At 35.9% G+C, this 17,220-nt stretch overlaps 1 protein-coding gene across 9 annotated transcripts in view; it reads right to left on the bottom strand.

Annotated features, from left to right (window-relative positions):
- Positions 1-17,220, bottom strand: part of CNTLN (centlein) — a 272,348-nt gene that overhangs the window by 124,280 nt on the left and 130,848 nt on the right. For all 9 annotated transcript variants that reach the window (XM_035310123.1, XM_035310115.1, XM_035310117.1 and 6 more), the window contains 2 exons: positions 11,763-11,925; positions 2,576-2,764 (listed from right to left, as the gene is read on the bottom strand). In XM_035310123.1, the coding sequence (XP_035166014.1) occupies positions 2,576-2,764; positions 11,763-11,925 (352 nt within the window). The remainder of the gene's footprint in view (positions 1-2,575; positions 2,765-11,762; positions 11,926-17,220) is intronic.

Below are 17,220 nucleotides of genomic sequence, written 5' to 3'. Positions count from 1 at the left end.
AATTAAAGTGCTTTGCTGTAAGCTACTGTATGAAATTTCCTATTAAAATATAGCCAAGATTAGCATGACAACACTACTACTGAAAATGACACGTGTCTTAAAGTTTAAATGGTATTTATCTATGTAGGGCAAACACAAGTTACACTCTTCAGCTGTCTTTCTTGTAAGGTTAACAATCTCCAAATAACCAATATTTTTCAGCTGAGGAGAATACAACCATTTGAAAAAAGTTATTTCTATTTTCTATCATTAAAAATGAAGGTTATTGCTATATTCTATCACTAAATACAAAATTTAATTAACATGAACTGGCCAATTTTAGTTCCATTTCACTTTCTTCAAAGCCTAAGCCTTCAAGCAAACAGTAATATAAGGCCCTTCGCCTTCCAAAAACGATGCACCATTGTGCATTCCACGATGTGCATCATTACAACATAGTGCGTAGTTCTAAATATTCACTATGATTTGGCATCACCTTGTCCCATATAAATACCGTTTTACTACAGTATCACAGAATGACAGAATGGTTACAGTGGGAAGGAACCTCTGGAGGCCATCTTGTCCAAAGCCCCTGGTCAAGCAGGGAGACCCTGAGCAGGCTGCCCAGGACCACCACAATCACGTGGGCTTTTGAAGATCCCCAAGGAAGGAGACTCCAACACCTCTCTAGGCAACCTGTGGCAGTGCTCCCTCATCTGTACAGTAAAGAAGTGCTTCCTGATGTATAGTCAGAACCTCCAGTGTTCCAGTTTGTGCCTACTGTCTCTTATCCTGTCACTGGGCACCACTAAAACAGCATAGCTCCATTTTCTTTGCACTCTTTCTTCAGGTACTTATACACATTGCTAAGATTCCCCCTAAGCTTCCTCTTTGCCAGGCCAGCATACCAACTCTCTCAGCTTTCCTCACAGGAGAGGTTCTCCAACACTTGGTCACATTGTTGGCCTGCCATTGGACTCTGTCCAGGATGTCCATACTGGACACATACTGGGGGGGCCAGAACTGGACACAGCACTCAAGATGTGGCCTAATCAGCACCAAGCAAAGGGGAAGAACTACCTCTCTTGACCTGCTGACCATATGTTGCCTACTTGTAAGCAAGTATTTATATATTTTGAGGTTATTGTGATCACCTTAAATGAATGCATAAGTAATCAAATATTTCTAAAAACTGAAAGGTATGTTGTGGCAAGCCTTGACTCATAGGGGGTGCTAGACTGAGAACTTGTTATGCCACTAAATTAAATGGGTAAATTTTCTTAACAGGAAAGCCTAAACAAATGTAATATTAAAAACATTTTGTAAGGAATTAGCTTTTGTAACTGAAATGTTCCTAATCCATAAAACAAAATTTACAGCACCACGCTTAGAACAAGATATCTACCTCTCGTTATACTGCATTAGTAACATGAAATAGAAAACTAAGCCTCTCATGTGGACTTTAAACATTTATATTGCAATACAGAGTATGCTGGATAAAATCTAAATAACTCAACACCAAAACAACTCTAAACAACTGAAAGAAATGGGAGTTACTCTCTCCATGTGATTTTTTACCATTTGTATTCCAATCCAAATCAGTATTTGTGTGATATAAGCTTAATAAACTGAAATCACTGAAATACTGATGTTAGAAGACTAGTGAGTCACAGAATTTTTGCACGGTAACACTGGATGGAGTCTGTCTTGAAATACCTTGTTTATGTTTCTAAGTGTTATGCAAATTTTTTTTTTATTATTTTTTTTTTTAGTTACAAATAAGTCTCCTCCAGACTAAACGACCCCGGTTTCCTGAGTTGCTCCTCATAACACTTGCTTTCTAATCCCTTCACAAGCTTTGTTCTTTTCTGAATGAATTCCAGCAACTAGATATCCTTATAGCGAGGGGCTCAAAACTGAACACAGGACTCGAGGTGTGGTCTCATCAGTGCTGCGTACAATCATTTCCCTAGTCCTGCTGGTGACATTATTTCTTTTTAAATTCAGTTTAAGTCATAAATTGGCCTTTGGAAAATGTCAGGGGTATACACATAAGATCTGGCACGTTTGGGAATTTGGAAGCCTGTTAGTGGAAGTGAAGGATTTATTATAATAGTTCCAAAAACGGTACATGAAAGCTTAGCAATTTTTAGGCAAGTCTGTCTTTCCACCATAATACTTTCTTTAGATTTATGATCCAAAGTTTAGTTTCATGTTCAGAAAAAACAGAACAAACCAAGTACAATATATTTCATTTCCACAGAGAAAATGCAAAAACTTCACATTTATTTTCAGAAACAAAATCTGTTTGGTTTTAATTTTGGTGTCTTTTTTTTAGCTTTGTTAGAGCACATAAATAAGAGTCTGGATGAATACTGACACTATTGCTCAGTTTATTTTCAAGGAAAGATACAAATTAATTGCAAAGTACCCTCTATTAGCAACAGCAGAAAGTCACACTACTGCACATTTGTAGCACAATTGCACGTTTTTTTCATTAGAACAAAAAAAAAATCTCCAATTTTCTCTAAAACAGCCCAGAAGATTAATTTAAAACAAGAAGAAACAACTCATAGTATTCTAAAAATGGTCTCACCTGTAATTCATGAGAAGAATCCTGGTGTAATGCATTTAAAGCATCATGAGCCTGCTGAAGTTGTTGCTGTAACTGAAAAATCTTCTGATCTTTTCCAACTAACTGCTCCTGGAGAGAGGCACAGCTTTGCTGCAGTTTAATTTCACTTGTTTTAACAGTTTCAAAACATAAAGTCAATTCATTATAAAGCTATGAGAGGGGGAAAGAGAAAAAACAATTAAAAATAGCATAAATGAAGGCAGACACATAAATACAGGACAAGAGAAAGTATAATTTAAGCAACATGGCTGCAAAGATCACCCTTGCTTTTGACAATTATTTCACATTTCTTGTCTTCCTGAATCCTAGCATCCTCTGTATGTTCGAAAACAGTGATTGCGACAAACCTTGAAACTAAGTTTAAAACAAGTTCTTCCAGACATGCACAACTTATATCAGAATGTTATGTTTCAACTGCTTTTTATGGCATTTATGCACATAAATGAATACTTAATATAGGTTATATAAAACTATAAAATACAGAGAGAAAAAAAGAAAAAAGAAAAAAATCACTTCCTGAGGGGAAAAAAAAAAAAAGCATCATTACAGGGAATGGAATTAAAGGACTGAGAATACAAAACACCATCCATGTCTGCTATACAATAACGTGATTCTTTTTTTAACTAACATTTTAAATATAGCTTGGGTAGCAATACAGTGAATCCACTAATGCCTCCTGCAATTTGTGTAAGTGTAAAATAGTTGATTAAATAATTATCCCTGGGAATTTTTGGACATTAGTTATAAAATCCAAGGATTATATAGAAGCTCTTATCCCTGGCTGTTCAACTGTTTTCTCATTGGAAGCAGAATATTATATATATTCTGCAATTATTTTATAAGAAATTCCATATCCACTAAGAATTTCTAGAACTCCACCTAAATAATAACTAGCAGCACGTGCCATATAGCTGAGAAGAATAACTTATTCTGCAAGAATAAAGGAACAGCTATTCCATCTCTCCACTTTTACCTTTATATTATAAAGATCTGAGAACTTTTAAAACAAAATTAATTTTTTATTAAAAAAAATACAAGTCAGCTTGAAAAATAAACCTGTAGCTCAACAAACAACAGTTCACGTTCTGAAGGAAATACTTGACTCTATAGCTTTACTACTCAAACACTGTAGTCCAAACATTCCTTTGATTACCCTTGTTTCTCCAAATAAACAACTTTCCCTCTGACTATTTATTCTACCATGAAATAATCTGTGCAAGGCATGTACTTCTGCAGCTGACAGTTTTCTTTGGAAGGCCCATTACTGCCATTCCTCCCGAAAGAAACTAATTAAGTATGAAAATTAGAAATTCAGAATCTTGATAATGTTTGTTTGATAGACATTTTAAAAACATTTTTAAAAAGTTACTCTTTACTGTCTTGGCAGCTTTACTTAAATTTACTTAAATGATATGCTTCTTTCTCTACTTCATCTGCTTACCTTGCTTAGAATTTAAAGCTTTTAGAAAAAGAATCACAACTTTTCGGTTTGGAACTTGTCTACCTATCACTTTGCAGGAGATTTGCAAACAATAAATCCCCTTCCTTTCCTTCTTCCTATCATTTTCTACACCCAAGGATTTCAAAGTCCACATTGGACAAGGTAATTACTTCTTTTCTATTCCCAAATCACATTAGAAATTATGTTGCCTAGGTGAAATTAATCCTATGTCCAGATATATTGATACTTTGACTCTTAAGTCTTAAAAATCAAACTTTTACATTGAAATTTCTGTGCCTACTGAATCTTTCTTATATAGTTAAGAGAGCTTACATCATCTCTGAAAATTCAAGTTTAAGATTAGCCAATTACTTTTGGAAATCAGCAAGTATTTCACAGCAAATAAACAGTTAATTTACCAAAAAATGCATTTTTAGATAATGTCCTGCCAAATGAATGTAACATCAAGGCACAGTTACTTCCAGCTTTAACTATATAAGCTCATTAGCTAGATCATACCAGTATGACAATTTGCTGGTTTTATGACTAGCAGCACTTAAGTGGTCATAATTATAGTATCTGAAAGGTAGCATCCTAGTAAGATGAATGGAGAACATCAAAAATATGATGCCTATTTTTAGCTGGCAGCCACCTCCTCTAATGTAGCTAATGGGTATTTTTGGTAGTAAGCATTTGTCAGGACAAGACAAATAGCATGTCTTTTTACTTGCATAAACTTTTCCAAACTTTCTAGCTTGAAAACAAACAGCCTGTGTTTTATTTTTTTTATTTTTTTCCAAACATCAGTGTAACAGTTTTTAAAACTGAGATTTAAAAAGAATATTTAACATCAGGAAATTTCAAAATTAAAATTATCTGTATGAAAAGAAATAGTTTTATCTACTGTCCAGAGATAACCAGAACAACATCCAGATTTCAATTTGGCTCTGTATCTTTTCATTTATTGCCATGAAAACTGTTTCCTGGATTGCATACATACTTTAAATTTATATGGAATTATGCTGGTATTTTCTGCTCATTTTTCACCTGGTTTAGAAGAAACACCACATTTAGTCACACTGCTGTAAGCACAATCCACAACACACGAAATTGAACAACATGGTAAAATAGATCTACCATTAATAAAGACACAAAAAATTAGGTGTAGAGAGAAAGGATGTAATATGGAGATCAGAGGACTACAGAGAAAGAATACTGAGTAGAAAATAAAAAAGGCAAAAATGTTATAAATTAATTGTTTCAGAACTATCAACCTTCACAGAAAAGAGGTGTGAATTCTTGCCTATACGTGAGTGGTTATATCTTGCATGGATGTTAGTAAGATGTGGATTTGACCAGGAAATTGCTTAATTGCCACTATGAAAGAAACAAAATATTTATGTTTACAGGACAGAAAGAAAAATGAAAAGATTTTAAATCATTCTTTACATATACATACACTCCATATACGTATTGTGAAATTTGGTAGGTGGAAAAAAGGCAACATCCACCAGTGACACAAGACTTTGTTCTTCAAAAACTGTTGCTCAGACTGCACTTTGAGTATTTCTTTATAATGCCTTAAAGCTGTCCTTTCTTTGACAGGCAACATAGACTGTTATACGTAAAGGTACTTAAAACCAAATAAAGAAAGATTAAAACTATCTGAAGCCAGTACACTGCAATACATTTAGTCTGTATGACACAAGAGCTTTATTTATCAGACAGGAAGGAAGAGTAACTTAGCCAAAGTATAAAAATGAAAGTATACACTATTTCTCAGATTCCCCCAAAATTTCCTATACTGATTTAACTGATTTTACCACAAAACAGTTTCTGATGGATATCTAATGAGTTACTTACAACACAAAACTTCATTACAAGAATAGGTGTGTTTAGTGCCAGCCAATCATCTAAAAATGGCAGACCAAAGCTAGAACTTCCAGGATAAACAAAAGGCAGGACTCTAGAGCCTGCCCAACAATTGATAAAAGTATTTAACAGTCTGGTAATGGTGGGGTGAGGTAAAGCATTGGCATATGTTAAATACGTGGGAAGGCAAAATTAAGGCCAAGAAAGGCTGAGGAATACCAATAAAGCTAATAAAACTAGGTAACTAGCCTATGTTATCTATTAGACTGTGTATTAGTCAGAATCATAGTGCAATTGGAAAAAAAAAAAAAAAAAGTGAAACAGTTGACACAAATAACCAACACTCACATTACATACGTGTGCGGGATTTATTTTAAACTAGGTTTAGACTGCTCCTGCACACTGAAGCCAATTAACAGCTGGAACACATTTTGCAGTTCTGTTTAATCCAAAAGGAATTTAGTTAATGCTTTCATGAACTTTTCTATGATATCAACAAAAGCACAGAAAGTGGGAACAGCTGAGAGATCTCCTTCAAAAGTATACTCCTGTGAGGATCTCAAATACTAGGGTGGAGCCACTCATTAAAATGCAACCATAACCAATGATATAAAACAATAAATAAACATAAAAACAATGTATAAAATTTAACCTACGTTAAATACTTGTCTAAGTGCTCACACCTAAAAAACTGTGTATCACTGCAGAGACCAGAGCAAATGCATGCAAACATATAGTAACACTAGACATATAGTAAAGAGACAAATTGAAAGAAATTCTAATTGAGCTACCATAGCTATAAGGGGAACTAATACCGCTGTCACAGAAATTCATGTTACAAGATCACACTGCTTATGAGAATTTGAGAACAAGGACAGAAATCAGCTGGAGAAGCTCTAGAATGAAACTGAAGAGGCACTCCAGACTACAGACTGCACATTCACTGCACTGTACTGCCTCTGGCTGGGATGTAGCTCATTTTCCCCCCAGAAGCACCTGCCCTGCCTGTGCAGCTCGAGCAGCCCTGATGCCACACCAATGTTTGTGTTACTGCTGAGCTGTCAGGGCACGGCACCAAGGCTGCCCTACAACATCCCCTAAAAGTCAGTAGGCTGGGGTGGGCAAGAGGTGGGAAGGGGACACAGCCAGGGCAGCCGACCTAAGCTGACCAAAGGGGTATGTATGCCATGCCATGTGATGCCACCGGTAGAGATTAAACTATCTTCTTTGCATAGACGGTGCTGGCAGAGCATGATCACAGGGCTTGTAAAGAATACCAGCCTTGGTTAATGAAGAAAAATGTTAATAATAATTCTTACTGCAAATGGTAGAGTTTAAAATCCCCCATTGTGACTACACAACCATTACCGACCTGATTACACATAAAATTCAGAAACATTTAAATTTGATCATAGTAGCTATTACTAACAAAAATACTTAAGTTTAATCATAAGATTTTTTCTTCCTTTCTTGACTTACATCTCTTCTTGCACAGTCTCACAACTTCACAAAATGTCTTCAATCTATGTTTTACATAATGTAAAAAAATACTGTACTGTTGTCAGCAATATTAAAATAATGCTTTGAAAACACTGGTGACAGAATTGTAGATTATTTACTTATTTAAAAAAAAAAAAAAAAGCATTCTACAAGTAACAGTCTACAGAAATAAGCAGAGGAACTAAAGCATGCTAAGAATCTCAGCACAGGATTTTTCAAACGTGAAATCATCACCTGTGAGTGCAGAGTTAAACATCACCCTGAGAGAGCCACAGTCAACACACAACTTATTTACTTTTAACCTACAAGTGCACCTACACCCAAAATCTTCTTGCTAGTGTGAGACCAACTGTAGTGGAATTTGATATAGAACTTATAAATAGAATAACCTAATTAACACATCTCCCAACAATAGAAAATAGTGTTGCAGCTTGAACTAAAGTGCAAGTTAATCTTTAATAAAGATCTGAGTTCCTCAGAGCTTTCATCAACAAAGTGGACTACAAAAACACTGATTCACTTATTAATGATGTGGACTTTGGTAGGCTTGACTGGATAGCTAGTTTCTTTCAGTTCTTCTCCTGTGTGAGAGAACACATGTATTTCATTCCAACTTGAGGAAGAACCTGTGTTATTACTAACATTTATAAACATTTTTATTTTGTGGATTCAATGCCAAAACAAATATGCATAAAAATAAGCAGGTATAGGTGATTTTTAACTATGCTTAACTGTTGTTCTTGTGAACCCAGAGAAGATTGGCAGTGGTGAACTTTAACCTTAAGATGGCAAAGCCAGTAACTTGACATTCTGATTACACTTTCTCAGACTTGAAGGAGAGCAAACTATCTCCACACATGAACATCATGGAAAGAACTTGGAATGGCAGCAGCAGGCACAAAATTAACCACAACATCTGAAAATGGATCTGATGCTATACTATTTTTCATCTGTCTTACAGTGCAGTTGATGCAAATTTTTGCAATGCCTCACAACTGAAAAATCTTACTTTGTTTTCTAATTATGCCAAGAATCTAACTATTGAGCAATGCCTATCTTCATCACACACATCTGGTGTACCACTATCCACAGTATTCTCTATCTGTTGTTTCAGGACACTAATTATTATTTCCTATTTGAAGACAAGTAATGATATTTCCATCTCACTAAAAGGGCCTTCCACTAAGAGAATTTTAATCAGTATGATTAACAAAGAACCTAAGGGCCACATCAGATCAAGAGAAAGCACTGCATTATACAAACAAAGGCCCTAAATTGTAAATTTCAGAAAACTGTGATAAGCTAGCTAAGGAGTTCAGAATCTCTTCTTGTCTTATTAGCCCTAGTATTGATTGAAATCTCTCCACCTTGAAATTGTCGGTGAGGACAAATCTATTGAGTCTCATTAAATCCAGCGCAGGAATGAAGTCCCTGGCGTATTTGGGACCACTAAAACAGACGCTATACATTTTAGAAAAATATTCCCTATCCTTGAGAATGAGAACTACAGCTGCAATATGAAATAGGTATCAATTTGTTTCCAGAAATGCTCTAACATATAAGAGTTATTGTAGAACACAGCACCCTTAGAATTTGTATTTAAGAAAAAAAAAAAAAAAAGGAAAAGGTAGCTGTATGTCAAGTCAATGCAACTTGATAAAACGGATTACAGATCTTCACATATGTATGCTGCCCACTATAGCTAGACTTGGAAGAGAATTGTGGTCCACAATGGATTTACATGCAATCCAGTGCAAGTTCACAACCCCAATCTGATTTAAGAGAAAGGTATTTTCTTTACTCAGTCTACTGTCTCATACTACACATTAACATCAGCACAGAGCAGTTCTTCCGAAATCGCAGGCTGTTAAAATGAACTTGGAGTATGTCAGCCAGCCACACTGCCTGAGCTATAGCATATACTGCCTATCTGACCACTAACAGAGAGGTCATTGATCTTGCTGTAAGGGACAATATATCACAGGATGCACACACTGATAGGCTCAATGCCACTTGGAGCAGTTGGAAAATATTCCTCTGTGAATATGTCTATGGAATAGCTGACACGTCCTTATCTAGCTGTTGCAGCCAGCATATTATTAATGCATGGAAGACAAACCGAATACAACATTTGTCTGCAATAGTTTGCCTCTCTCATTCAAGGGAAAAACAGGCATTTGTATTATTTTTATAGATTCTGAGTTTTCCAAAGGCCTGTTGTGACTTCAGAACTGTGTAACTTATGATTTGGGAACTACACCTTCCTTTGAAGCAATTACAGTTTGTTATTTTACACAGCTTACTGATCAGAAGTATAGAATATCCTATAAAAGAACAACTCCTCCTTTTCCCCTCTAAAGTTCTCTTGCCTCAATTTACCAAATGCTTTAGAAGATCTTTTTGACTTAAGAAACCTACTTTCTTGTGCATATTTTTATAAAAAACAAAAAGAGCGCATTTCTTCCAGGTGAGAAATGCTAAAAGACAGTGTATCAGTTCCAGAACAGTCAATTGTCAAAATAGTTGGGTTGTATTTCTCTGGATGCAAGCCTTACTCCTCTATGTTGGAAAAAAAAAAAGAATTCTGCACCTTCAAAATTGTGAATTTCAGGGTCATGTGTGAGTTGAAGTCCTTGCCTTATCTGCAAAGCTACAGTATTCTTGTTCTTGTTGTATCACCAACTAAGCTGAACTCTAAAGTTCTGCTAAGACAGACCAAGAAATCTGAACCAGCTTTCTGAAGCAGTCACAGATTTTGAACCAAGCCTAATTTAGAAGAGGCTTGCCCAAACAGCTGTGCAAGCATATCCATCAATTTTCCATAATACAAAAGCAACTTATGATGTTTTATTATGAAATAAAATATGCTGGCAAAACCACTATTTTGCAGGGTAAATGTAACTTTTTATAAAAAGTTTAGTCAATGTTTTAAAACTGTCTAAAGAAAATACGAATGTTTTTTCCCTTATATGTTGCAGAACTAGTCTCAGAAGAACACTTCTAAGCCTTATAAACATTGATGAAGAGAGTTTATATTATCTTCACTTACATCAATTTTTTTTTTGAGTGACTCTTCAAAGGATCTATTTTAACAGCCACAGAAGCATTGACTGGAGGATGAAAAAAGAAAGAAATAGCAAGACCTGATACCTAAAATTCTGTATCTTAAAAAAAAATAAATCCATAATTTACTTTGTCTTGCCCCAGATTGACAGAACTCCTCCTGCCCTGTACATGTGCAGAATAACTCTGAGAGAAGTCTTCTTGTAGCTTGGTTGGGCTTCTATTACAGTGAACAGAAGACAATGTCTAGAAACTGAAAGTCCAGTGCAGTATTATGTATCTAACTGCACACCGTACTTTAGCACGTTTAAGTACGCGAGAATGTGCTGAGCCTAAAGTGCTATAAAATATTAACCAACTGTGTCTTTAGAACTCTGGTACTGCTGCTGGCATGACTTATGCCCATCTTCAGAATTTTAGCACACACTACATACTGTAGGTTAGATGAAAAAGGGAAACAGCTGTTTTTTTTTCAAAAAGCGCCACTCATATACGGTTTGAGAAAACAGTTCCAAAATTGGTGGAAAGTACATGAAAGTTGTATATGTCTTTTCAATGTTTCTAAAGAGGAAAGAAACCTATCTCCTGTATTTCTTACAGACTGAAAAACACATCCCAATCACATTTGTCATGCACACACAAGAAATTCTGGGTAGTATACATGTGTCAGCTCTTTACGATTATCATTTATTCATCAAAAATGTGAAATCTGTTCCTTAAATGTATAATATGGCTACAATTTTTTGAATTATTTATAACATAAAAAGCTGTCACAGTAACATTTTTTTTTTCAAATTAATTTTGATTCACAAAGCTTTTGCATTTTGGAAAAATAAATAAATAAAAGAAGACACCGAACCCTTAAACTAGTAAAACTGACAGAGCTTCACACAAATACATGATTTACAGATGAAAGGAATTTATTCTCCTAACTTACCAACAACAAATTTATCTAATGAAACCTCTGAAGAGGAAGAAGAAAAATATAGATAATGCAAAGTTATATAGATTTTGTATGTGTAGCAATTCACTTCTATTTTTCCTTAGACACCTTTCCTTAAGTAAATCTTAAGGTTCATTAATTCAAGATAAGCAAGAGGCCATACATGCTGGGATATAATTAGGCCAAAAAACACTTATTTTGCCAACCATATTTTGGTAACAAAGATACATAGATCCAAAGGACACAAAACTACACAGTGCTTTGATTACTCTGTTCACTGATACTGGACAGACATATGAACCTTGTGATCATAAAAGAGGCTGGCATACTTTTTGGTATGACGTTCTTTCAGCTGTGTGCGCATCCTCTTGGTCCATCATTACTTTTTGTGTATCAGTATTAAGAGCCTGAAGCTGCTGTATCAGCTCAGCCTGCTGTGCTGTATGTGTGATGTTTTGTCTGTAAAGATTCTGCAGCTCCTGTAACTCCTTCCTGTGCAAAGCAAGCAATAAAGAGAAATTAAGAAAAGAATAACAATGACCTCTGTTAAACAATTGTGTTCAAATAATTTTATTGTAGATAACGAGCTTCCTATTTTCATTTATTTTTCTGTCAATTGCCTTATAAACAATAGAAGATACATATAAAATATTTATCACATACTTTTTTGAAATATCTACAAAACAGTTAAGTTTCAGAATGGAATGTCTTTCAATTTCCTTCTAATGCTCTAACTGCTCTGAAATAAATGGATTTTCATTACTGCATCAACACTTTCTAATCAATATTCAGTTAACTCTTTAGCTGTTAAGTGTCAAAATGTAAAATATTTAGAATACTTGGACTGTAAAGTAAGTTTTCTTTTTGTTGCTCTTGTTTTTAACTAAAACAAACAGAAGAAAAGATGAAAGCTTATCTTAACTTCCACGTGTATAAAGCAATTCTCTTTTCTGAAATGCATCTACTCCTTAGACACATGAAGTGTGGCTTCTGACAGATTAATTTCTGACTGTAGATACAGCATATTGCAATAATCATATGCAAAATAAAAAATAAATAAAATTTGGTGTGTACTGCATAACATAACAATTAAAGCTCTATAAACATAATAATATGAATTGTGTTGTAGTGCAATAAGAAGCTGAATCAAGTAAAATAACTCTGCCTGACAATTTTATTGTACTGAAATAGATCTTATAAATGAAGACAGAAGTGAAGACCTGAAGAACTGTTACTATAAACCATCATTAAAAACTTGGAATATTTGCTGTAGCATGTGTCAAAACTTCAGCCAACTACATTTTTTATATATATATTTTTTTCTACTTAATCCCGTGTAATTCACAATCATATTCCAGAGTAGTGTTAAGCACAGATACTGAAATGTAAGTTTATCCCTCCAACTAATTTTCTCCCTAACATCCTCAAAGAATTTTCTCACTGACCTGCAACACATACATGACTTCTCTGCACCTACAATTATCACTAACAACAAAAATTATTGTTACATTTTTATAATACCGTTGGAGATGTCCAGACAAAGATTATTGTACAAAAGATACGCAAAAAAAAAAAAAAAAACTTTCATGTGTTTTTCTGAGAAATCTCAGAATGACAAAGCAGCCATTTTAAAAGAACTTTCAAAACAAAACACTGATAGCAGGGAGAAATTTTTTTATTTCTTAAGGCTTGTCCCACTACTTAATATGTTAACACTTCCCTAAGTAGTACATCATCTGAATAATTACATAAAAAATGAAATTAAATGTACCACAATAGCACAGTCAGACATCTTAATGTTATAAAACAAAAGCACTGTTAAAATTGTCTGTCAATAAGACAATACAAGAGAATACTTACGGACATGCTTACTTTACAGTATTTAAGTCCTGTTTTCAGTGACATTTAAAGTAGCACCTCAAAAATAATAAGGGTAGAGATGCAGCAAGGACTCTTTATGTTAGAAAATGGAAGTACAACTGCACATGTACTAATTTAATTCTGTTCACAAACACAGCAACAGGACTGGGAACACAGTGGTATATTAGCATTTCCCAACACCCTGTACATCAGACTTCCAACCAAGCACTTCAGTATTATCTCCCAGACTGTGAGCATACACTAGAAAATGACACAATTTTGCACTGCAGTTAAAACAGAGACTTTGTTAATTTTGCACAGGTTCTCCAATCAGATCTTTGTTTTGTTGTGGAAGGGAAGAAAATGTGATAATGTTGCATCCTCAGATACTGCTGGAAATGTTGGTAGTAGCCACTGCAAAGACCTCTCTGCTATATTGCTGCTCTTTAATTTGTATGCAAACATCAATGCAGTTATCTGTGTCTGTCACCTGAGACTGCACAGTATTATGTGCTCTCTAATGGCCAGCCCATGAAGTGTATTAAGGTCAATGGGAATCTTTCTGTTGACTTCATCAGGCTTTGAGTCATATCCGAAACAGGAGGGGTTGTGGGGGAGCTAAACCTTGCAGCCATCCAAGAACTGCTGCGCAGTCAGAGCACAGCTGCTTCGCTCATGTTAAATTCAAGGACTTCGAAATACAAGGGAACTCACTCACAGGTCCATTACTCTGCATTACAATGAATCAAAGCAAACATTGCTCCTCCGTATACCTACACTAACTTGCCAAGGGTGTTGTTTTTTAATGTTTTTGTTGTTGTTTATTTTTGTGGTTGGGTTATTTTTATGTTTGTTTTGAGTAAAAGGTTATACAAACCAAAACAGTTGCCAACTGGAAAGTTCTCTGAACACAAAAATACACGACCACTGTATTTAATTTGCAATGGCGCATTACAACTGCTTTGTCCTGTTCATTGAATGAGGTAATATTTTTACATCATAAATCCACAATGGGAACTTTCTTTTATTTCATTTTTATACAGGGATGAGAAAATGATGCACTGTCTAACCAGGAATTCAGGACCAATGGTGTAATGCAAGTAAGTTCACACCGTGAAGCACCTTTGACAGACCAGCTTGGTCAGGAGAGCTTTAAACTAGAAACATTTAGAGATGATAGCCAACTACCAAGCGAGGGAACCATGGACCAGCTTGGCAAGCTACGGGGTGCAGAGCGACATGGACAGGAAAGACCTTGTGATGAACAATACAAGGCTCATGGGGGACCACCTCAAGCACATGCACATAAATAAGGGAGTGCTGACAGGACATCAGTATGTGGGAAGCTCCTGATGTCTGCCTGGGAAACCAGCACCAGTGGGGCACCCACCTAAAGCAGCTGCTCCAATGCACAGAGCTTTTCCCCACGGAGAAAGACATGCGGAATCAGAGACCTATTTACCTAGCCTGTATCCATGCATGGATTTTACCTATTTTTTAGGTATTACCTAGACTGTATCCATGCATTTACCTATCCTGTATCCATGTATGGCAGCAATCCATTTTTTTAAGGACAGTATGGGATGGCAAGTTGCCCTTTATGAGAGAGAGCAGTGTGAATGAATAGAGCTCTGCCAGGTATGGGCGAAAAACCAGGTGAGAACTTGTGGGTCAGGATTTGTAGGAAAGATCAATGTGGATGACACGGTGTCTGCCTGCTGACTCTGCCTAATTTAGGAAAAGAATGATGCCCTCTTAAGAAAAGTGGCAGCTTAATATTCACAGGCCCTGGTCTTCATGGGAGTCTTGAAGCACTCCAGTATATGCTGTAGGGGCAACACAAGAGAACACAAGCCATCCAGCAGGTTTCTAGAGTGGACTGATGATAGTTTTTTGCCACAGACTGATGGAGGGGAGACATTTTTCTGGAACTTGTACTTACAGACACGGAAGAACTGGTCAGAGATACAAAGGCTGGGGGCAGCCATCTCTGCAACAACCATGAAGTGATGAAGTTCAGGATCCTGGGAGGAGGGAGCATACTAAAAAGCAGGACCACAACCCCAGATTTCACGAGAGAACACTTGGGTCTTTGCAGGGACCTATCTGTATGAGTATGTAATATCAGCCTTAAGAGAAGAATCCAGAAGCGTTGGTCGATTTTCAAGGATCACCTCCTCAAAGCTCAACAATAGTCCTTTCCAATGAGCAGTAAGAAAAGCAAAGGTGGCAGGAAGCTTGCACGGGTGAACAAGGACCTCCTCTGACAACATTCAAATGTAAAAGAAAGGATACAACATATAGAAGGAGGGGACAGAAGACCACCAGGAACTTAAAGATGTCCAAGCATGCAAGTATGGGGTTAGGATAGCCAAAATCTGTCTGGTGTTGAACATGATGAGGGACTTAAAGAGCAAAAGGAGGTTTCTGTAAGACAGGGGATAAAGTGGGCTCACTGCTGAAAGCAGCAAGGATTCTAGCAGCAGAGCACACAGAAAAGGCTGAAGTACTCAATACCTTCTTCTACTCTTTTAAGGTAATATTTAGCTCCAGTAATCCTAGGTGGCTGTGACACATGGAAAGGTCTAAGCCAAGGCAGACTTACTTTCAGTGGAGGAAGACTAGGTTAGGGAATATTTAAACAAACAAGACATACTGCCCATGGGGCCTTATGCAATGCACTTACTAGTGCACAGAGGCTCAATTATCTTTGAATGGTCAACAGGTGAAATTCCTGAGGACTTGAAGAAAGTATGTCACTCCTACCTTCAAGAAGAAGGATCTGGGAAATTAGAGTGCTCAGACTCACCTCAGTTTCTGGGAAGGTGATGGAGCACATAAAGGACAAGAATCTCATTGGGAGTAGTCAGCAAGAATTTATAAATGTTTTTATACTATATGACTGGTCCAAAACAATCAGGCTACTCAGAGAGGCTGGAGAGATCACTTGGAGATGCTCAAACTCAACTAGACACCATCCTGGGCAGACATCTATAGGTGCCCCTGCTGGAGCAGGAGGCTGGACATGCTGGAGCAGAGGAACTACACAACCTCCAGAACTGTCTGCCAGCTTCAGCCTCTTAGAGATTCTTTTTGATTCTGCTACTAATTTGCTTCAAGTATGCTCTAAAAGTGTATACAAAATCAGCACTATGATAATCAGATAAATAGTTACATGATAAAAATGAATTCCTGATCAAAATATCTACTAATATGCATACCCAAATCACCAAACTACTAAGCACTACGCAGGACAGACACCTGCCTGTCACTGCAGTAGGTTAAGGATATCAACTGCTAAGTAAAATAATACTCTCAGGTGAACATGGAAAAGAAGAAATAATGAAAAATTGCAAACTTCTTCATGTTTATGAAACACATGCACAATTCAAAATAATTAAGCATACTCCAAAATCTTTTGAACTAGTTACATCTATGTCTCCTTCTGAATGGCACTTTTAACATTCTCTGGAAAAACTTAAACAATAGGAGGAGGAAAAGAGCAATGAATAAGAAAGAAATAATAAGGATCCTACAGAGCTGAGTTCACAAGGAGCTGCTTAGAAGTATGAACTCACCGATATAATCAAATGATTTTCAAACACATTAGACACTGTCAATGAAATACAGGTACTCATTCAAGTCTTTGATTCCAAAATCCAACATATTTTAAATACTTCTAAATACCACAGCAACTACATGCCAATACACGTATTTAAATTTAAAAAAAAAAAAAAAAAAGATCACTAACCTAAAGTAAAAACATAAATAAAATTGTACTGATTTTTTAAAATAAATAAACTACTTTTAGTTTCTCATAAGATAATTCCGGATTGAAATCTTCCTGTGAACTCACTTACAAAGTATTGTTGTACAAATAGAATTCAAGAGACTTTAAGACTAACTTCTAACAACTTAATAAGGAAT

Source organism: Oxyura jamaicensis, chromosome Z (assembly GCF_011077185.1).
Source record: "Oxyura jamaicensis isolate SHBP4307 breed ruddy duck chromosome Z, BPBGC_Ojam_1.0, whole genome shotgun sequence".
Lineage (NCBI taxonomy): Eukaryota > Metazoa > Chordata > Aves > Anseriformes > Anatidae > Oxyura > Oxyura jamaicensis.
This window is presented reverse-complemented; position numbering and strand designations above follow the sequence as displayed.